Below are 22,475 nucleotides of genomic sequence, written 5' to 3'. Positions count from 1 at the left end.
CAATTTTCTTGTACTACATTACATAGTACAAAATATACTTGGACTACATTATTTTTGGCATGCCTGTAATATTTCCCCAGAAGACTACAAGCTCCTTGAGGAAAAGAGGTTGTTTCATTTTTATTTGAATCTCCAGCACCTAGTATGGTGTTTTAGTGCCTTGATATTAGGTGTTTAATAAATGTCCGTTGAAATAAACTGCCAAATTGAGCTTCAAAGCTCAGTTCAAATGTTATATCTCATTGAAACTTTCCCAGTTAGTTGTTCTCAAATGATTTTGTGTATTTGTTTTACAACTAAATTATATACTTCCAGAGGGATAGAGAACATGTCTTATTCTTTTCCCATGCAAACTAAGATATGAACAATGCTAGACATGTATTAAGCATTTCTAAAGTATTGCTGACTGACAAAATGATTTCTTGTATTTTACCTTTTTCATCCCATTTCCATACTGTGCCTCCAGTAGGAAATCCAAGGTCTGGTCATTTGTAAAATATCCAAGAGTAGGTTGGCTAAAAGTGTAAACAAAAGAAACCATCAGGGAGACAAGAACTTCCATCCCTTTTTTTATACATAGGTCTCAGGCATCAAACTTCTCCAGCCAAAACTGAATTATGTAAAAGGAAACTGCAATTTTAAGAAATAAAAGATACTATAGTAGGTATATTACAAACCTGCATAGACCTTGGAGATTCAGCACCCAATGACGTTCAAGGTCTTGACCCCGAAGTAGAACAAGACCCTGAGTGGTTGTGATAAGGAGGTTGCTACAATTGCTGTCTGGTGCTTTTACCATCTGAAGGAATTCAACTCCATCACTAAGGAAAGTAAAACATAAGCAGTTTATGTTCTGTGGCCCCTCTGGTAGGCTTTTTGTGTACATATATCCTCTTATTTTTTCACTTTCACTCCACAAGGGGGATGATGCCAATCTATGCCCAGTCTGATTTTCTTGATCTTTAGGACACTCCTAACTGTGCTACCAAGAGAAGCACACAAAAGATTATTTCTTGGATACATGTTTTAACTAAATATTCTAAGAGTGTAGGAAAAATAATCAAGACAAAATTATAGAAAGATAGAAGAAACCATTAATCCTGCATTAAAATCTGCCAATGATTTACAGGCTGAACTTGGCTAAATTATTTACTAAATCATATTTACTACCTATATACCCTCCCAGAAATACAAAAGAAATTAGCAACAAAATGTTGGGAAAACCCTTCAAAATCCCAGAAAATAAAGCACAAATTACAGTGAAAGTCTACTAATATGAGATATTTCCCTAATAAGATAATAAACAAGAAAGGAAAATAGGATTCCTTTTATATTATCATAATTTATATTAAATAGAAAAAAATTAGGAAAGTATATAAATAGACTATGTAGCAAGCACTTTACCACAGCTTTGTTACAAGTCAAAAAAGCTTAAAAAATTACTGGATCTCACATACCCAATGAATAAATGCTAATTATAAATGTACTGTCACTTCTCCCTGCAAAAGTGAAGTATATATGCCAGAAAGATAACCGTGACATGATTTCCTACATAAATACAGCACTACTTACAAACTAATACAGAGCAAAAAATTTAAGTGGAGGCATGTTATAATTAATACAGTTTCTTCTGTAATCCTTTGGCCCTAGACAACACTGCAGGTTCTTGCAGCATATGGGCATTTGCTGATTTCCCTGGGGCTTTACCATAACCAAAGTTAGAATGATGACAGCCCTACCTATAAACATCAATAAGCTCAGATAGATTGACGGATCTTCTTTTTTCCCACTCTGGTTCCTCAATCTGCAACGAAGGCGGTGAGCTATCCCGGTTTTCAGCCTGGATAAAAATATCCTTCAGGGCGATGGCCTGAATGTTGCCTAGCATTACGAGAAGAAACCAACACTGAACTAACAAGCTAATCACAGGGTCCAAGTTGAACAAGAAGTTCTAACACAGTCTGACCAGATGAGTCTGATTCAGGAAAAAATGAGGAAGTGACTAAAGCAACTCAAGGATGATGATTTGCCTCTTAGGAAACATGAGAGGGAAGAACAAGGTCAACACAAGCAGAAGGACAGAGGAGAATCCTAGACCTCTGCCACCAGGAGATACCGTAGGGGATAGTGCCAAATTCTTCCTAGCTTTCAAGTCCCACAAGACAAGCTCAATAACACTCTTAGACACCCTTCTTACCAAAGCCAAACAGGATATAGATTGCTCCATGTGTGGTGATGTGAACCTGAGGACCAATCAGATTGCCCTCTCTCACGATGTTGTACTTCACAGGTCGGCCCATAGGAATCCCTGTCTTGCCTGAAACTAGCAGGAAACAGAGATCTCCCTGCAGAGGTGAGAAGAAAAAGTTGGCAGCAGCATAAGAAAAAGTTAATGGTGGACCTGCCACTTCCTATCAAATATCATACTGGGATGGATGTCAGAGATCACCTACCCTCCCCCTCAGATACAACCTTCTCAGTCACAGCCTCATTAACTAAAAGACTAAGAACCCAGAATCAGAATACATGCAGCCAAAATTATATTGCTTATCAACTTCTGGTATGAAGGTGAGAAGAATCCCTCACTTTAATGGAGCTAAAATGTACAAAGGTACAAGGTTAGCAAGCAGCAGGTTGGGGCATGAATACAAATCAGGAGAAGGCCAGGAGGTCTTCCTCACCAATACATAATGACATCAGGAAATCTGGCCTGACAACCAGCCAACCCCACTATAGTAGTCTGCCTTGTTTTGATAGGATTATTATCAATGGGATGTCATATTTGATTTTAACATGGCATCTAACAAAATTCCTATAACATATCCCTTGCAGACAAGAACAAAAAATTTGGCCCAGATCATAGGACAATTAGGTAGAATAAAAGCTGCTCAAACAACTTTATCCAAAGAACGTTAATTAATGAATAGGTGGCAACCTGGCTAGCAGAAGGGGATCCTCTCTTAATAGTGTGGTGTAAGCCAGGTAGTCAGTCTAGTGTTATGTAAGCTAACTACAGGAAACTAACTATTCTAAGAATTGAGAAAAGAGTACATTCCAGGCATAAGGAACAGCCTAGTCAAGTCATATCCAGTCAAATTAGCAAGCATTTATTAAGCCCCTACTATGTACTGGGCACTGTGATAAGTGTTAGAGATACAAAGAAAAGTAAAAGAATCCCTGCTCTTGATGAACTCTGTGTTTAATGGGGGACAACATGCCAACAACTATGTACAGACAAGTCATCATATAAGTAGATCTGACAGAATCAGCAGTAGGAAGTCCCCAGAATTAAGGGGAGTTGTCCTGACTTTTTCAACAATTTATTACCTATTTAGCACAGTACTTGGCACATAGAAAGTGCTCAATAAATGATTTTTCTTTTATTCAATCACTCCTTCATGAAGACACAGGAAACTTGCTTATTAAAGCCATACATAACACAAAAGTAGAAGAAGCAGGTTAAGCATTGAATGTCAGAATAAAGATTCAAAAATGTCTCAAAAGGCTAAAAGGAAAGGACAAAACAAACAAAATGAAAATTACCACACAAATTTAGTCTAGAATATAAGGTTAAAAAAAAACAAATGGACAGATAAAGGATAGAGGAGACATAATGACAGTTCATATTTTTAAAAAGGAATTTTAATTAACTGTGCACTCAATGTGAGTGGTATCTGACTGCATCAATAGAAGTACTTTATAAATTCTCACCATCAAGGCAGTCCCTAAGAGTCCCATTTAACTCTGCATGAGTCAGAACACATTTAGGCACTACATTTTATGAGGGATATTGACAAACTAAAAAATGTCCAGAGAGAGCAATCAACATTGTGAAGGGACTAGAAACTACTTAGAGTAAAGATAAGAAGGCTTCGTGAAAAATTATTCAATTCAGTTGAATTGAAAGAGAAGACCTGGAGGGGTATTGTCATTGTCTTCGAATATCTGAAGGGTTGTCATATTGAAGAAGGATTAGATTTATCACAGAGGGCAGAATTTCAATGGAAAAGTAAAAGATATAGGGATTCATGTTTTTGCTAAATATACTTGAATTTCATGGTTCTCCTTCTAACCTCTGTGAGTCTTCCCTGTCTATCTTTTATTAGTGCCTCATCCTCCTCCCAAATCTTCCACAAGGTTAAGACTGGTTTTATTTTCTTCTCGATTTCATTCACTTAGTATTTATTAATGTCAGGGATATAAAGACAAAAGCAAAATGTTGTCTGCCCACGAGAAACTTTCAAACTTTTATACCTCAAGGGATGTCCAAGGTATGTATAAACACAAAGCAGTTTCAGGAATGATGCACTAATGACTGAGGGCATCAGGAAAGGTCTCAAAACGAAGGGAGCACCCATACCTTGAGAGTGAGAGATGGTGCAAAAAGCACCAAAGTAACAGAAGGAATGGTATATTTGGGACTGGAATGGAAAATGCTTGAGGAAGAATAATGGGAAATAAGAGAAACCAGAAGTAGATTCTTTCTCTACCTGATTTAATCTACTTCTATGGTCTCATTGATCACCTCTATACAGATGACCCCCAAATCTATATTCCCTGACAATCTCTCCCCTCAAGCTGTTGTATTTTCAGATGCTTGTTGAATATCCCCACCTGAATCACAGAATCACAAATGGTGCTGAGAGGACCTATAAAGGCCATCAAGTCCAATATCTTCATTTTACAAATCAGTAAAATAAGATCTAGGAGGTAAGTGACTTTTTCTAGGTCACACAGAGAGTAAGAACCATTCCTGGTATGACCTTAGACAAAGTATTTAACTTTGGACCTTAATTTGGATTGAATTTTGAGGTCCCTTCCAGCTTTTGACCTATGATCCTATAAACCAAGATTACCATATTCAAATACATTGCATTTTTTATTTCAACACACTGCCTCCTACTGGCACTTTTAATTCCATGAGTCTAACTCATTGAACTCCCCACGTATAAACACAATATCTCCCACCAAACGTTGTTTCCTTGGCTCTATATTCTTACCTCCATACATGTTCTCTCCACTAATTTCTCAATCCCTACTGTGGCACTACCATTCTACAAGTCACCCAAATTCATAACTTTGGAGACATCTTGTCCATTTCTTACCTCTAAGTGACTGCCAAGAAATACCAAATTCTATCTTGGCAATACCTCTTGACTCTTTCTCTATCTTCTCATTTCCACAGCAACTACTCTAGTGTACACCCTCATCTCTTTTCCCCTTACAATCATAAGAGCTTACTAATATGTATTCCAGTCTTCAAGTCTATTTTCTTTCAATTTATTTTTTTGTAATGCTACCCTAGTAATCTTACAAAAACACTGCTCTAATCATGTTTTCCACTTAAAATTTTTCAGCATATCCCTTGTTGCTGTCATCAGTCATTTCAGTCGTATCTGACTCTTCATGACTGCATTTAGGGTTTTCTTGGCAAAGACACTAGAGTAGTTTGCCATTTCCTTCTCCAGATTATTTGATAGATAAGGCAACGGAGGGAAACAGGATTAAGTGACTTGGTCAACTAGCAAGAAATTGGACTTAATTGTTCTATTAAAGAAAAAAATCATAGTGAGCTCTTACATAGAAATACAAGTCATACACATATCCTGAATTGAATGGAACACTTCCACAGCTATTGTATTGCTACTGCAGGAGTTAAAAGAAGTCAAGAAAAGGTTGAAATCCATTTTTCTACTCTCTTTGACTTCACCACTATCATCTCTATCATTCCCAAGAAGATTTATTACCTTTGCATCATCTCTGAATGGATCCCATATGGAACTATAATTAGGTGAACAAGTCAATGTCTTAGATACAGCACAGAAATTTTTTTAAAAGGCACAGAGTTTTTGTTGGAACCAAAGCCTCTATAAAGTCTTATCCTGAAAAAGGCCTGAATCCTATTCTGTCTATTATATTGATGATACCTATCCCAGAAAGAAACCAGGTAGAGTATGAAGAAACCAGTCCTGGGTACCAATACTTTGTTTTCTTTTCCATGAAACCACAATAAAAATAAAAAAAAAACTTCCTCTCCACAAAGATTAAAAACTATCCCTTAGGTTTCTTTTTTTTTTTATTAGTTCCTAGAATGAAATTATTGATAATGGTCAGGAAATTTGCATCCAATTTAACAGATTCTTAGACAAAATGAATATTGTGGCTGATTCTGATATTATTTATCTAGGTCTTGGTTTATTGAGAATAACTGCTGACAAGAAGAAAATCCCCAAAACCTTAGTGGAACACTGAAAAGGAGTCAACTTTTCTTCTATCTGAAAGAAGATGGATTATAGTTTGGGATATAAAGGAAGAAATACATACTATCCTTGGTTGTTCTATATTTGTTCTGACTTTTACCTCCAAGCTGGTAAATTTGGAAACTTTTGTGAACTTGAATAAAGAAAGAAAATACTTTTAAAAAAACAGCAAGAGAAAAACATGCAATGAAAACCAGAATGGAGTGATCAGAGAAAAAACAACCATAATAATAAATTAGGATTTTTTTTCTTAATAGAACCATAAGTCCAATTTCTTAACTGAAAGTTTTAATTAATCAATAAATAAGTACTGGGAAAATAAAGAAAAATGAAGCAGTCACTGAACTTATATTCTACCAGATCAAAAAACGTATCCTATAAGTTCTACTAAATAGGTACAATATCAGTAAAAAGTAGTTTGGAACGGGAGGCACCAGCAGCTTGAGGGAGGGAGTGTAATAGAAAAGACTTCAATAGGAATAATCACAATATCTATAGAGTCCTTTAGAGGTTTAAAAATAAGAATAATATATTCCTATTTATTATCTTTCCATAACAGTGGGAAAACTAGGAAATGACAAGCCCACATTGAGGTATTTCTACTGTAAAACTCCTTCAAAAATGAGGTTCAGCTAAATAAGGCCATACCTGTAAGAGCCCAGTAGTCAGAATCATGAGATCTCTAACTCCATCATCATCCAAATCAGGCAGCAACACAGCTGGAGCGGCCAAAGTCCCACTGGATAAGTGGCTTGGATTTAGAGTCCAAATGGCTTTACCTATGGGAGGACAAGCAGACTAATTACTGATACAACTTTGCATTAGCAGACCTTTCATCTCCCAAAAAGAAAAAAACTGAGTTGGAAGAAAAAAAAAAGAGCCACCTTCCTTGCCTCTTCCTCATTAAATAGGTAGCATGTAAAGCTGGGAAATTTGTTTAACTAACAAGGCAATGTATTAAATTTATATATACATATATACATATATACATATATACATATATACATATATACATATATATATATATATATATATATATATATATATAATTTTTTAAAAGTAGTTGCAATCAGCCTGGGAAAAAGCTAATGATTTTTTTTTGAGGGGATTTTGGGGTTGCAAGTGGTTTGTTGTATGGCTGGTCCTATTGAGGATTAGGGGAAATTTTTCAGAAAACCTATTCTTTATCTTTACCACAAGGACACTTAAGCAAATACCAGAAAAAGTACTGGAGATTGCCTTCAAAGACAGCTTAGGAATCATATACAAGAACATTAATATTTTTAACCAAAATTTGCATTTCCTGGATTGAAAACCCATTTTGCTCACTAGATTCGGTTCCTAATGACTATTTTTTACAAAAATCACTCAGTGAACAAAAATCTGAGGACATTCAAAAGAATGCATGACAAGTAATTCCATAAGTGGAATTTTAATAACTATAAACATATAGCTCCCTGAGGTGACTACTCTGAAAAGGGAATAATACTCACCTAAATTTACAAATTATGCAATTGCTAAAAATCCAGCTATATCACTTCATAAATCACACATAATAGGTTTTTATTAGTTTTATTCCAAAACTTTACCTGGGAGGCAAAATCCAATGAAAAAAAGTGATTCAAGTATGCATTTTATAGGTAGCATATAAATAAGTCTTGTAGCAGAGATCATTATTAATTATTTTCAATGCACTTCAGCCTTTCTAGCTAAACAAGCACATAAAAGCAATTGTATAAATAACCAAATTGGCATGGCTTAACAAACCTTGATTTCTTTATATATTTTAAGTAGCTAAATTATGTGTTTAAACATCACTCCTATGTGCCAATTCTGACATTATAAAACTTGGTTGTCTTTAAGGGAAAAATAATGAGGGGGTGGGGTTGCAGCAATATGTAAACCAAAGTTCTCAGGGTACTTTTTGTTTGAAGAATAGTACATTTTTGTTTCAAACTACACAAAACAGCTAAATCTGAATTAGTTTTGTTCAATATTCTCTAATTTATTGCTCTATACCCTGTAAAATATGTCTTTTGTATAAGGAAATCAAACTTCCCATCATGGAGGAGGGCAAGGATCCCACTCCCTACTGCGACGATCTAACCCATTTTCATGGCTCATAATTATTTTTCTGTAACATTTCATTTTTACCTGAAGTAGCATTGAGTGCACTGAGCAGCTTGGATATTCCAGTCACAAGACAGATGGCTTCTGCTGAGTCTACTAGAGTAAGCCCAGAACACTGCAAACTTTGTGCCTCCTCTGCAAGAGAACTGGTCCAAAGAGTGCTACCATTTACCCCTGAAAGAGCTAGAAGAGTGGCCTGGGGCTTAGGGACACCTAAAGATACATAGGAAAAAGGTAGAGAAAAGTTACCTATTAGTGTTGTATATATCCCAAAAAAGTATAAGAAAATCATTCTTTCCCCAACAGTCTATTTGGGGGGGGGGGGGGAGGAGGGGGGATGTAGATAAAAAATATGTGAAAAGTTAAACAATAAGATTTGAATAACAGCTGAAGACAATTTCTCCTACAAAATGGAGACTGTGACACTTATCCATCTGTGAATAACAAAGCTCTTCATGGAAACAAACAATGCTATTGATCTACTATGAGTGCTCTGAATTGTTTGTCTAGGACTGGTGATGGGTTGGCATTTATCCATCTATAAGTTCTCACTCATCTCTCTTGTGACCAATGAATGGCACATATTTATGAGGCAGGTGGCCAAGGATGTGAGTGCAATGCATCCATAACCATGGATCAGAGTAAAACTAGTTGGGTCTAATGGGCCTTAAACTAATGATTTTATTCATTACTATGATTCTAACAGTATGGAATCTCAAAAAGCTGGAAGCTACCTTGCTTATGAGCTATAAAAAGCTAGTAAGGAAAATATTTTTTGAATAGAGAGCTGCTAAAGCAAAGAAAAAATAAGCAAGAACCATAGATAAGTTTTAAAAAACTTAATCATATTTTTAAGTAAATAATAAAATATTTCACTGATCCACTTTCTAAGTTAAAAACAAAGAACAAAATTATGCAATAACTACAGTAAATAAGTGTTATGCCTCCTGATTGAAGGCCGGACTTTTTTTCATACTCTATTTCTACTCAAACGGTTTATGTACATTGCAAAAAAAAATGTTAAACAAATTTCTAAACAAAAATAAAGTTCAAAGTTTCATACTTTTGAAGAACACGAAATGGGAACCCCAAATAAATGTCTCAGGACAAGAAATTTGAATAGATTACTAACACTCTCAAACACAAATAAAAGTTATATAATTTCACAAACTACATAGTTCTAATCCTCTTTAATGAATGTTGCAGCCATATGGAGAGAAACATATCAAAAGCATTAAGTTTTCCAAAAACTCTCCAAATTAAGTAAATTCAGCATCATTTCTCTTACCTATCATACTTTCATTTTTTAAGTTCACAAAAGAAAGCAGGACATCAGGCAACCCATCACCATTCACATCAACCAGTTCCAGTGGAGACAAATTCCCACCTATTATGTTGACAAAGAAAAGAAGATGCTTAGCAAATCTAGCAACAAGTAAATGCCTACTATAAGACACTCTTTTAGGCATTTGGGATACAAAAAACAAAAATGAAACAAACTTCATAAAGGAGCTTATATTCTATCAGCAAGACAATATATATACAAACAATGTACAAAATAATTGGGAGGGGAAAGGTCAGTAATATCTGAGGGAATAAGGAAAGACTTCAAGTAGAATGTAATACTTGAACCAAGTTTGGGGGTACGGAGGGGAGGAACAAAGGATTCTAAGAAGCAGCAGTAAGGAAGGAGTATATACCTTGTATGAGAAGAAATCAAAGCCATGGCATGTTTGATGAACAACAGTAAAGTCAGTGTGGCCAGGTTGTAAAGTTAAAGAAAGGAAGTGATGTATAATATAGCTGGATATGTAGGTTGGAGCTAGGTGATCAAGAGTTTTCAATGGCAGAGAAATTTATGTTTGGTCACAGAAGCAACAAAAAGTCAATGGTTTATTGAGCAGGGGAGTAGGTTTATTGCTTTAGAAAAATCAATACATTGGAGGGGAGAATCTTTAAGCAAGGAAATCAATTAAATGGTCCAGGTGAGAAATAATAAGGATTTCACAGTAGAATGGGGGTCATTTGAGCAGAGAAAAGACAGTTTCAAGAAATGTCATGCAAAGAGAAACAAGATTTATCAATAGTTACAAAATACATGTGGAGTGAGAGAGAGAGAGAATGATGCAGTTTGAGTGGTCTCAATTCCTGGTGGTCAAGAGGTTAGTGGCAATAAGAGAGTTGTTAAGAATCCCCTTTAAACTGGCTGCATGTTTAGGAGTGAAAGAATTCACTCATTTCCAAATTATTAGTTGCAAAATGAAAGTTTATTGTTGGATAGAAATCAGTTTCTAGTGGGAAATGAAGTTTTGGCACTGAGAATGCTTTTTCAGTGGGCAGAAGGATCCTGGCAGCTGAGAGTGACAGAGATCTCAAGCTACCTAGGCCCATCTGCAAAGAGCTTAGTTGAGGGAAGCTGTTATATTGGGTATCTTGGTGGGGGCTAGGACAACCAGAGCAGATCAGACCAAGTGGAGGCTGGGACAGCTCAGATCAGGATTCCTCAATTGAATGAGAATTTAGAATTTCTATGGGAATTGATTCTCTCATCCTGAAAGGTTTGGGCTCTGTCTTGGACTCCTTGGAGTTTGGGAGATCCTGATCAAAGGAGACACAATCTCAGAGTGATAATCTTAAAGGGACCACAATTTATAGTAAAGGAAACAGTTCCCTCCTGCTTTAAGAAGAGTTAAAGGTAATACCAAAGTTGCAAACCTGAGTACTTGAAAGAATGGAATTACCCTAAACAGAAATAGAGAATTCTGGGAGGGGGAGGAGTTTGGGGGGGACAGTTAAAAAGTTCTGCTTCAGATGGGCAAAGTTTTAAATGTTTGTGGAACATATAGTTTGAAATGGAGCTTAGGAGCAAGACTAATGCTAAGTACTTAGGTCTGAGAATCATCTGCATAGAAATGGTAATTAAACCAAGAAGGACTACCGAGGTTACCAACTGAGAGAGTAAAAAAAAGAGGGGCAGAACTTTGGGGCACATTCACAGTTAGGAGGGCATTACATGGATGATTGATCAGCAAAGGAGATATAGAAGAAGTAGTCAGGTTGGAAGAAACCAAGAGAGAACAATGTCATGAAAACTCGGAAGAAAGAATATTCAAGAGAAAAAGGTGACAAAAAGAATCAAATGCTGCAGAGAAGTCAAGTATGAGAAGAAATGAGAAGAAGCCTTCAGATGTGATAACTATCAGATCATGTGTATCTTTCAAAAAAAGCAGTTTCAATTCAGTCTCTTAAGATCAGGACAAAAATTGTGGCAGCCCTCTTTGTAGTGGCTAGAAACTGGAAACTGAGTGGATGCCCATCAGTTGGAGAATGGCTGAATGAATTGTGGTATATGAATATTATGGAATATTATTGTTCTGTAAAAAATGACCAACAGGATGATTTCAGAAAGGCCTGGAGAGACTTACACGAACTGATGCTGAGTGAAATGAGCAGGGCCAGGAGATCATTATATACTTCAACAACAATACTATATGATGACCAGTTCTGATGGACCCGGCCATCCTCAGCAATGAGATCAACCAAATCATTTCCAATGGAGCAGTAATGAACTGAACCAGCTACGCCCAGAGAAAGAACTCTGGGTGATGACTAAAAACCATTACATTGAACTCCCAATCCCTATATTTATGCCCACCCTGCATTTTTGATTTCCTTCACAAGCTAATTGTACAATATTTCAGAGTCTGATTCTTTTTGTACAGCAGAATAACGGTTTGGTCATGTATACTTATTGTGTATCTAATTTATATTTTAATTTATTTAACATCTACTGGTCATCCTGCCATCTGGGGGTAGGGGTGGGAGGGTAAGAGGTGAAAAATTGGAACAAGAGGTTTGGCAATTGTTAATGCTGTAAAGTTACCCATACATATAACCTGTAAATAAAAGGCTATTAAATTAAAAAAAAAAAAGATCAGGACAAAATGCCAACAATGAGATCTGATCTGCAGTGGAAATCATTAGAAATTATTACACTATTCCCTAAGTCTGAGGGGGAAGAAACAGTAATAGTCTAAGATAAGATATAGAATCTTCTCCCTGTCCTTTTAAACCCAATCTACAAAGAGATTCCCTCCTACTCTTTAACTGGGCCAACTCGCTAATCAGGATGCACAAAGAACAGAAAAAGATACATAATCCCATATGTAGGAAGATATTCCACACTACAGATACCCCCCTAAGATACCACTTAGGAAGAATACAAGGACTCACCTTGAAAGGAAAAATTAAGTAGTTTCTGTATTAAAATAATTCCAGGAATCAAGATACATCTTAACTTTTCTTATAAGAAAATACATAACTTTTTTTTAATCTACAATCTTCTAACCATTCTAAGCTTGTTTGAAACACAGACACTGCTGGGGTAGCTCTAGGCAACACAGCAAGTGGCATATTAACCACTCAGTGTGCACCACCCTAGCCTATATGGCTAGACAGAAAAGAAAGAAGAATACATCATGTTTTATAGAGTTGGCCAAGTGCCTTCTACATGGGGCACTTGTCCTTGAATGATCAGGCCTTAGGTTTTACTTCTCATTAGAAATCCACCTTTCTATGGCATTCCACTGCACTGGTGCACTTATAAGTGCTTCCTCCTCTCAGAATCTACTCCAGGCCTCTCAAACTGAACAAAGATACTGTAGGGTAATAATTCCCCAGCTTGCAGTTGGAAAAAAGAACCAGACTTGGAGTCAGAGGCCCCGAATTCAAATCCTATTTACACCTGTCCTTTGAGTAAAACAAAATTTACCTTTCTGATCATCAGTTCCCTCATCTATCCACCTCACATGAAGATTAAATCATAATTGTAACATTACTGTATAAATGTGGTTATTATTACTATAGTATATTATGCTACAGTATTATAATCAGACAACTCTCTTAGACCACATGATTCAGAGAAAGTACTGAGCTGCACTGGTAGAGGAAGCCTTCTGCCCCTAAGCTCCATGCACCAATGGACTTTTAGATCCAGCTCCAACCTCTGCAATTAATAGTAAGCCTTATTCCAATATCTGACACAGGTCTGTCACACACAAAAAAATAAAAAGCATTAGATTAGTTTCACCTACCCCAAATCCCTCTACTTATTACCAAAAAAGTTTTTTAAGAGTTTTGTAACAATTAGAATAAATATAAATTAATTTTGGTTGAAGAATCATGAGATAATGAGGAACACCATAAAGTTTCAGAAAACCAGAGCTAGAAACAGTGATACTTACCCCCTTCTGGGCCCAAATGGCGACTCCACATATTCTGCAGATCTCTGGGAGGACAAGGGATCAGAAAGGCACATACTAGCACCAGGATCATCGAAATCAGGACAGTGAGCAAGAAGATCAATGTGCGTATGTGAGACACAAATGAAGATGCTGTCTTTTGCTCCAGATTGCCAAGAGGTGGCGAAGGATAACCTTCGGTGGTGACTTCTGACAAATGTTGCTTGGCAGGCCCAATTCCTTCTGCATCTGAGTCAGGGTCTGGCCCTTCTCCCTGGGGGCTCTTTCCATTTTTGACACCTCCATTTTTCTGCTTTAGATTGAGAACAAGATCATCTTCACTTTCATCACTGTCAGCCTGGGTGAGAGGATCATATTCCCCTAAATCCGGGCTCTTCTTCCCTAAGGACAGAGAGAGCTGTCATCATGGATTAAAAAGAAAACGATAAACTCCAGATGAACACTGAGCTTTTTGAAGAATGTATTCATTTATGTTCCAAACCAGTGATTTCACTGATATATGAAGTGAGAAAACCTTTTCCACTAATTCATAATGGCAATTATTCTGCATTTTAGAATCCTAAAGAAAAGTCTAGAGTACTGACAGGGGCACCTTGCCTAAGATCATACCACCAATATTTGTCAGAGACAATACTTGAACACAAATTTTCTTTACTGCCTTTTGTACATCAATCAGTAAACAAGCATTTATTAAGCACCTACTAATTTGCCAAGTATTATGCTAGATACCAGGAACTGCTAAGTAGTAGAATGGATAGAATACTGGGCCTGGAGTTAGGAAGATTCATCTTTCTGAATTCAAATCTAGTCCCAGACTCTCACTGGCTGGCCAAGTCACTTAACCCTGTTTAAACGCCTCAGTTCCTCAATTGTAAAATAATCTGGAGAAGGAAATGGCAAAATACTCCAGTAGCTTTGCCCAGAAAAACTCAAATGGGGTCACAGAGTTAGACATGCCTAAAATAACTGAATAACAAATACTAGGTAATGGGAAGACAAATACAAAGAATGAAACAATCCTTGTTCTTATTCTAATAGGAAACAAAACAAGGACATGTAAACATAAGGGACTATGTAAATAAAAAGAAAATAAATACAAGATAGTTAATACAAAGTAACTGAGAAAGCACTAATAGTTGGTAGGATTAAGAAAGGTTCCATATGCAAGTTGGTGCTTGAGCTAAATCTTGAAGAAAAAAAGGGATTCTATGAAGTAAAAGTGAGAAGAAAGTGGTTCCCACATATTCAAAAGAGCCTGTGCTAAGGCACTGAGATAAAAGATGGTGTAATGTGTGGATCAAAAAGCTAGGCCAGTTGGCTAAACTATAAAATGAATGAATGAGAATAACTTAAAATGAAGCCAAAAGTGTATACAGAAAAGCATATATGGTGCTACTCTCTATGCTTTGGCTCTCTAGGCTCTAACCTAGAGCCACTCTGTTTCCTGCCAGAATATAAGCAGGTTCCACCAAGCTTTCAAGTCCTTTACTATATGTCCCAGGATTGATGATGACCACCAGCCAAGAAGATAATGTAGAAGAGAATCTCACTAAGTGATTGATATCTGGGGGAAAAGAAAATCATGAAAGTTTTCTAAAGCATGAAGAAAGAGGACCATGGGAAGCTGGGAACCCTAGTCATCTGTGGAGAGAGAAACAATGACAAGATAACTCTAGCACCTGCTGGAAACAAATGATGGCAGCAGCAAAGCAGTTATTCTTCTGGAAGCTGACATGGCAAAAATCATGCTGCAGGCAGCAGCAGCCAGCAAAGGTGGGATAGGGTAGGGGATGGGGAGAAGGAGAGGGAGAATAGCAGCTGGGAGTCATGCTAGCAAGGAGGAATGAGGCACAGGACCCCAGGCCCTATATATTTATTTATGATCTATATATGCCAGACACTGCACTAAACACTTTACAAATATCTCACTTATTCTCCAGTTTCTCTCCAGATTGTATAAATCTTTCACCTTTTACAAATATCACTTGACCTCACAACAACTCTGGGAAGTAGATGCTATCCAAATGTTACAGTTGAGGAAACTGAGGCAAATAGATGTTAGGCATTCCAAGTATGAGGGACAGCCTTTGCAGAGATAAAAGTTGGAATACCATATACAGAGAACAACAAGGAGAATGATTTGCTGGTAGATAGAATATGCAGAAAGGATTAATGTGAAATAATCCTGGAAAGACAGACTGGAAACAGATTAAATTTTTAAATGTTTACTTACACACACACACACACACACACACACACACACACACACGTATTTATGTGTGTGTACTTGCTCAGGATTCATGCTTGATAACTTATTTATTATATATATTAATGTGTTGATAAACTTGTAGGGAATAAGATTAGTATCGTAAAATCCTATGTGCCTTTTGTGATAAAGAGCATTTTTTTTTAATTAAAAGTCTACATTTTAAGCAGCATTCAGAAGAAAATTTCTCACATTTTAAATTCAAGCTAAATTAGTACTAGAGTCAAAATAAAATCACTTTGATATCACCGATTAGAGGCAGTGTCATAGCAAAAAAAACACTAGACTATAGATCCAGAAATAGGAATTCTGAGTCTAGCTGTATCACTGACTAGCTCCTGGAGTCAATCTAGTAACTTAATCTGGAATTCAATTATCTCAACTGGAGACTCCATCACTTCAAAGGTTCCTCTGAATTCTTTGATTACCTACAAAATACAGTGAGATCTCACCAATTCACTCTAAAAAAAAAAATCATTCTGGTTAATAAGCAGCCTATATTGCCAAAGCACTCAGAAATTTAGTTGGTCATTTTCTTAAACTTTTATATAATGTAACTGATAACTTGCTAGATGGTTTATAAAAACTAATAAAAGCATAAACAAATAAGGAAATGTTAATAAACAACATATATTCTTTTAAAAACAAATCTCCCACTGAAGTGGTCTTTAAAAACAATTCTTAAGCTCATTATAAAGTTAAAAACTACTTATCAATTCTTTTCCTCAGATTGTATAAAGGTAAATTTCTGCCCAAACAATAAATTGCAAATTCTAAATTAGCAGAGCCATAAATTAATGAGAACTTTCTGAGGGTTCACAGGATGACATTAAAAATAAAACACTCCTTTGCCATCACATTTCACCTGCCTTGTCCTTTTCTCAATATGGCTCCCTTGTCCCACTGCTTCAGGAAGCTCTGTTTTGGGGAAAAGCTCAGCCCAGCCAACTCTCATTCCTAGGATTTCATCATCATGCCCGATATAAACACCTTCTCACTCCCTCCCCCTACCCCACCACTGCTTTTCATCTGGAATGAGAATGTATATCTCTGAGTCTAAAATCTAGTGTACTTTCTCCTGTAACACTGCCTCTAATTGATATATTATTTTGACCCTAGCACTATTATGTGTGTTATCTTTCACAATTAGAATTTAAGCTTTTCAAGGGCAGAAACTCTCTTTCTCTCTCTCTCTCTCTCTCTCTCTCTCTCTCTCTCTCTCTCTCTCACACACACACACACACACACACACACACACACACACCTTTTATTTGTATTTATTTTTTTACTTCTATTTGAATCCCCAGTGCTGGGATAGTGTGTGGTACATAATACTTAATATATTGTGATTAATAGTGCAGTTAATTGGTAAAGTAGAGCACCAAGTCAGGAAGAGCTGAGTTTGACCTTATACTACCTGTGTGACCCAGGGTAAATCACTTCCCTTGTTTGCCTCAGTTTTCTGAGCTAGAATAGGAAATGACAAATTATTCTAGTATCTTAGTCAAAAAAAAAAAAAAAATGGGGTCAAAAGAGATATAAACTGAAAAAACAAACTAATAATAACAAAGTGCTAAATAAATGCTTGTACACTTGACTTAAAGGTACTAAGATATAGAAGGATTTGTTCAAGATAGTTCTTAATTGGCAAAGCTGAATTCAAACTTCGTGTTCTAATATTCAAGTCATTTAATGATTCTATTCTGCCAAACTTAATCTTAAGTTATAATTATAGCTTTACTTCCCCAAATTATCACTTGATTTTCCTTGATAAAATAGGGGAGAAGATCTAGTGACCTAGTCAAATCTATCACAGCATAGAAAAAAGTGAGCTTTCTACTGTGATTCATTTTCTTCCTAAAAAAAGCAACTAAAGAGTATTGTTTATTGAGTATGCCCCAAAAGTACACATAGAAAGAGATATAAATAGGTCAGAAGGACAGGGAAGTATAACCACAAAACTTCCCTAAATATTTCCGGGGGGAAACAAATCAAAGTATGACAAAATATACATAAAGAATAATAGGTTTGGAGGACCAAAAGGTACAGCTAAGAATATATATATATATATATATTTTTTTTTAATGTTTTTGTAGCACTTGGACTAAGGTCATGCTTAATTCTCAAAAAAAATCACTCACCCACACTTAAAATATCCCTGAAAATCAGGAACTAGGTGATTAATCATGCCAATAGTACATTTTCTTTGTTGCTAATTAAACTCATTATATGAAAATAAATCAAATATCTTCCTTTTTTCTTGTCTTTAATGAACGTTTAATGGATGAAAGATTCATCAGTAGAATTTTTATCCTTACGATTCTGGAGTCTGACATTAACTCATTATCTCAGATTCCCTTAACCAAAGGCATTAACTGAGGTAATGATCAGGTAAGTACATAGAATTACAACTTACAATCTCTGAGTTTCTAAACTTCCATCATGCTAACTACTCCCCAAAGTATGAAACAATAAGAATTGTGTAAAAAAATTTTCAATTTATTTCACAAAGACCAAAAAAAATAATAAAGGAGAAACTGATAAAAAAAAAATAGCTCTGTACTTCAGAACATAAAGCAACTGGTTTTTAGATTTAAAAAAAAAAAAAAAAAAAAAAAAAAAAAAGACACACTTGAATGCTTTAAACCATATGCCTTGTCTACACACAAGCCTGATGAATAAATTGACTTTGGCAAAGATTTGTACCTTGTCAGAAGGCCAAGTTTCTGAAACTAAATACTTCACTGAGACTCCTAGCCCCAGGCTTAAGGATGAGAATTGAGAAGAACTCAGTAATTTCTGAAACAATATCTTTTCCTATATCTGTATCTTCCAAGGATCATTAATGACCCACGCTGACATAGAAAAGGGAATTTAAAGAAAAAATTCTGAATCTTTTTAATACAGCTTTTCCCCTGTTCTTCCAGAACAGAGTTAAGTCATTCAATTTTAGAACTCCTGGTGATTGTGCTATTCTCATGGCTGACAAATACATCTAGCCCTCCCAAGGTCCCTGACTATGCTTCCATAAGTCACTCTGCAATGGAGCCCTGAGTATGCAACCTAACTCTGATTTTTTATCATTTCCTGAGATCATTCTTCAAATCAATATTTTCCTTGATAAAATGGGGGAGAAGATATAATCTAGTGACCTAGTCAAATCTATCACAGCATAGAAAAAAGTGAGCTTTCAACTGTGATTCATTTTCTTCCTAAAAAGAAAGACATAGAATTACAGCCTACAACCTCTGAGTTTCTAAACTTCCATCATGCTAACTAACCCCCCCCCAAGTATGAAACAATGAAGAATTGTGTAAAAAAAATTTTCAATTTATTTTACAAAGACCAAAAAAATGATAATAATAAAGGAGAAACTGATAAAAAAAATAGCTCTGTATGCTTCTGGAATGTCATTTAATCATAAAAGCCTTATGATTCAAATTCACTCACCATCCCAACTTGTTTGACTAAATTACCCTTCCCTAGCCATATCTCTCCTATGTGTAAGCCCCCAACTAGAATGCAAATTCATTGAGGGCAGGGAATGTCTCTTAATATATCTATAGTCTCAGCATTTAGTAGTGCCTTCATAATAATATAAGCTTCATTCATTCATTCATTCATTTCTAATCTCTAGACCTTGAAAGATACCCGACCATAATGCAGTAGGTAGCTTCATTCATAAAGAGTCAATCAGACTCACCATATAAAAGTATGTGCTACTTCCTAAATTTAAATTTCCCAGTATATTTAGTCCCTCCTAGGAGAAGCAGTTATTATTCAGTCATGTCACTGTCTGTGACTCCATTTGGGATTTTCTTGGCAAAGATACTGAAGTGGTTTGCCATTTCCTTCTCTAGCTCATTTTACAGATGAAGCAGCTAAAGCAAACTGGGTTAGGTGACTTGCCCAAGGTCACAAAGCTAATAAATGCCTGAGGCCTTATTGAATTCAGGTCTTCCTGTACTTTTCCCACTGTACCACCTCATTGCCCCAATGAATAGAGAACCAGTCTCAAAAACTAACATCATGTGGATTCAGGTCCTACCTCTGGTTAGGTGATTCTGGACAATACATTTAACCTCTCAGTATCCTAGATAATTCATAAAAATGCAAGTTGCAGAGAAAGTGCAGGGAATTCCTTATATCAAGGAAATTATGTGAAATTTGTCTCTCCATAAATTCTCAGAGATATGACATTAATAATTATCCCAGCGTCTTGTGACCTTGGATGAAAGTACCCATAAAAAAAACTGGCTTAAGGTGAAAGGGAAAGTTTGGAGACAAAACAGAGCTCTCCCTTGCAGAGATAAGATCATAAAACTTGGTTGCATAAATTAGGCTGCAAACAAACTCCAGCATGGTTCGGGGCCCCACCATTCTGTTAGATGAAGGAACGAAAAGCTTTTTGATGAACCCAGAGAGAGGATTTGCTTTTCCCACGATGGACTTAATGTTAAAGTTAAGAATATACATACAGTGGAATTACTTTTCTGGAAGCGAAGTGTTTCTTTCACAGAGACAAAACAAACGCTCGGGTGGTTGAGTTTACGTATGTGTTTATTTCCGTTAAAAGAAAAGGAAGAGGGCAGTCTCATCCTGCGGGTGATGGGGGACTCATTCTGTAAGCCCGGTACTGCCGAACCCTTTCCTAGGGACACCCCTTTGTTATCAGTTCCGGGGATACTTTCTTCGTGGTTGCAGAAACCTCAGCTGACAAAGGGGACAGAAAGGAACGCCTCCACACTCGTTTTCAAGGTGTCACCTTCTTTCCCCCTCCCCCATTCTCCATCTCCTACGTTTAAAGGTTAAAAAAATGTTAAAATTTAAAAAAAAAAAAAGACAGGCTCAAAAAATTAAAATTAAAAAAAAGGACAGGCTCAAAAAATTAAAATTAAAAAAAAAAAAAGGACAGGCTCAAAAAATTAAAATAAAAAAAAAGGACAGGCTCAAAAAATTAAAATTAAAAAAAAAGGACAGGCTCAAAACATTAAAATTAAAAAAAAAGGACAGGCTCAAAAAATAAAAGTTAAAAAAAAGGACAGGCTCAAAAAATTAAAATTTAAAAAAAAAAAGGACAGGCTCAAAACATTAAAATTTAAAAAAAAAGGACAGGCTCAAAAATAAAAATTAAAAAAAAGGACAGGCTCAAAAAATTAAAATTTAAAAAAAAAAAGGACAGGCTCAAAACATTAAAATTAAAAAAAAAAGGACAGGCTCAAAAAAAAAAAAAAAAAAAAAAAAAAAAGACAGGCTCAAAAAATTAAAATTTAAAAAAAAAAAAAAAGGACACGCTCAAAACATTAAAATTTAAAAAAAAAGGACAGGCTCAAAAAATAAAAATTAAAAAAAAGGACAGGCTCAAAAAATTAAAATTTAAAAAAAAAAAAGGACAGGCTCAAAACATTAAAATTTAAAAAAAAGGACAGGCTCAAAAATAAAAATTAAAAAAAAAAAGACAGGCTCAAAAATTAAAATTTAAAAAGAGGGCAGGCTCAGGTTTAGCCGGGCCCCAGCCGCCATGGAGCCCACAAGAACCGCCGGGGACAGGAGACCCAGGGTTGGCGGAGTTCGGATCCAGTCTGGGTCCCGCGCAGGCCGAGCCGGCCAGGAGCCGCCGCTGCCGCCGCTGCGGGGCGGCGCTGACCCTGGTGCTGGGGCTGAGGCAGGTGCCCCGCGGCCCGCCCCGCCGGCCCCTCGCACCCCCACCCGCCGCTGGCCCCTCACGCTCCCGGGCGCGCGCATCCCCAAGCCCGTTCTCAGGCACGTAGCCCTTTCCGGGTCCCTCTCCGCGACCCCAGCCCGTGAGATGCCCCCCGCCCCCGACACACCGGCCGCCCGCGCCCCCGAGAACCGGCTCCGCAGCCCAGATCTCCGTTCCCTCTCCCCGAGCTGGGAGCCGGACCCGAGGGTCGTCCTCCGCCTCCGCCCCCGCCCCCGCCTGAAGGGGCCCGAGTGGGTGGGCGGGGGCGCGGCCCCGGAGCCTCCTCTCCTTACCTGGGAGCTTGAGCGCGCGGGACAGCACGGTCGCCATGGCGGAGGCCGCTACGCGCGTGCGTGGGGCCCCACGCCCTGACGGGAAATAAAGTTCTCGGAAGGCCGAGATTGGGGGAGTGGGAGGCTGGCGCTGCCGGAGGGAGTGTGGCCGCGGGTCTGGCTGCTGCGCCGCCGCGTCTCTGCGTCCGTCCGACGGAGCGCCGCAGGAGGGCCCGGCCGCCTCCGACCGCGAAATGTCCCGAATGACGAAGCACGCTGTGAAGTGCGGGCCCGGCAGGGATCTCCCGCTCCCCGCGTCCTCCTCCTCGCTTCTCCGTCTCTCCGTTCTCCCTCCCCCCCTCCTCTCCTCTTCCCTTAACACTCTCCCCTTTCCTCCTCCTCTTCTCCTCGCCTTCCTCTTCTCCCCTTCCTCGCCATGTGAGGCTCACCTCCACCTCTTCCTCCTCCCTCTGTCCCCTCTTTACCTTGGCCTTTTTCCTTCCTTCTCATCTTTCTCCCCTCCCCTCCCCCCCTTCCCTATCCTTCTCCCCTCCCCCCTTTCCTATCCTTCTCCCCTCCCCC

At 37.5% G+C, this 22,475-nt stretch overlaps 1 protein-coding gene across 1 annotated transcript in view; it reads right to left on the bottom strand.

Annotated features, from left to right (window-relative positions):
• The window catches only part of FAM234B (family with sequence similarity 234 member B), a 32,550-nt gene extending 10,305 nt beyond the window's left edge, over nt 1-22,245 (bottom strand). The window contains exons 1-9 of the mRNA XM_031938225.1: nt 21,915-22,245; nt 13,634-14,032; nt 9,679-9,777; nt 8,415-8,603; nt 6,909-7,039; nt 2,198-2,345; nt 1,740-1,881; nt 678-821; nt 434-515 (exon numbers count right to left, since the gene is read on the bottom strand). Coding sequence (XP_031794085.1) covers nt 434-515; nt 678-821; nt 1,740-1,881; nt 2,198-2,345; nt 6,909-7,039; nt 8,415-8,603; nt 9,679-9,777; nt 13,634-14,032; nt 21,915-21,951 — 1,371 coding nt within the window. The 5' untranslated portion in view covers nt 21,952-22,245. The remainder of the gene's footprint in view (nt 1-433; nt 516-677; nt 822-1,739; nt 1,882-2,197; nt 2,346-6,908; nt 7,040-8,414; nt 8,604-9,678; nt 9,778-13,633; nt 14,033-21,914) is intronic.
• Between the last annotated feature and the right edge of the window lie 230 nt (nt 22,246-22,475).

This window comes from Sarcophilus harrisii, chromosome 5 (assembly GCF_902635505.1).
Source record: "Sarcophilus harrisii chromosome 5, mSarHar1.11, whole genome shotgun sequence".
In the NCBI taxonomy this organism is placed as follows: domain Eukaryota; kingdom Metazoa; phylum Chordata; class Mammalia; order Dasyuromorphia; family Dasyuridae; genus Sarcophilus; species Sarcophilus harrisii.
Note: the sequence above shows the minus strand (reverse complement) of the source record. Positions and strands in the feature narration are given on the sequence as shown.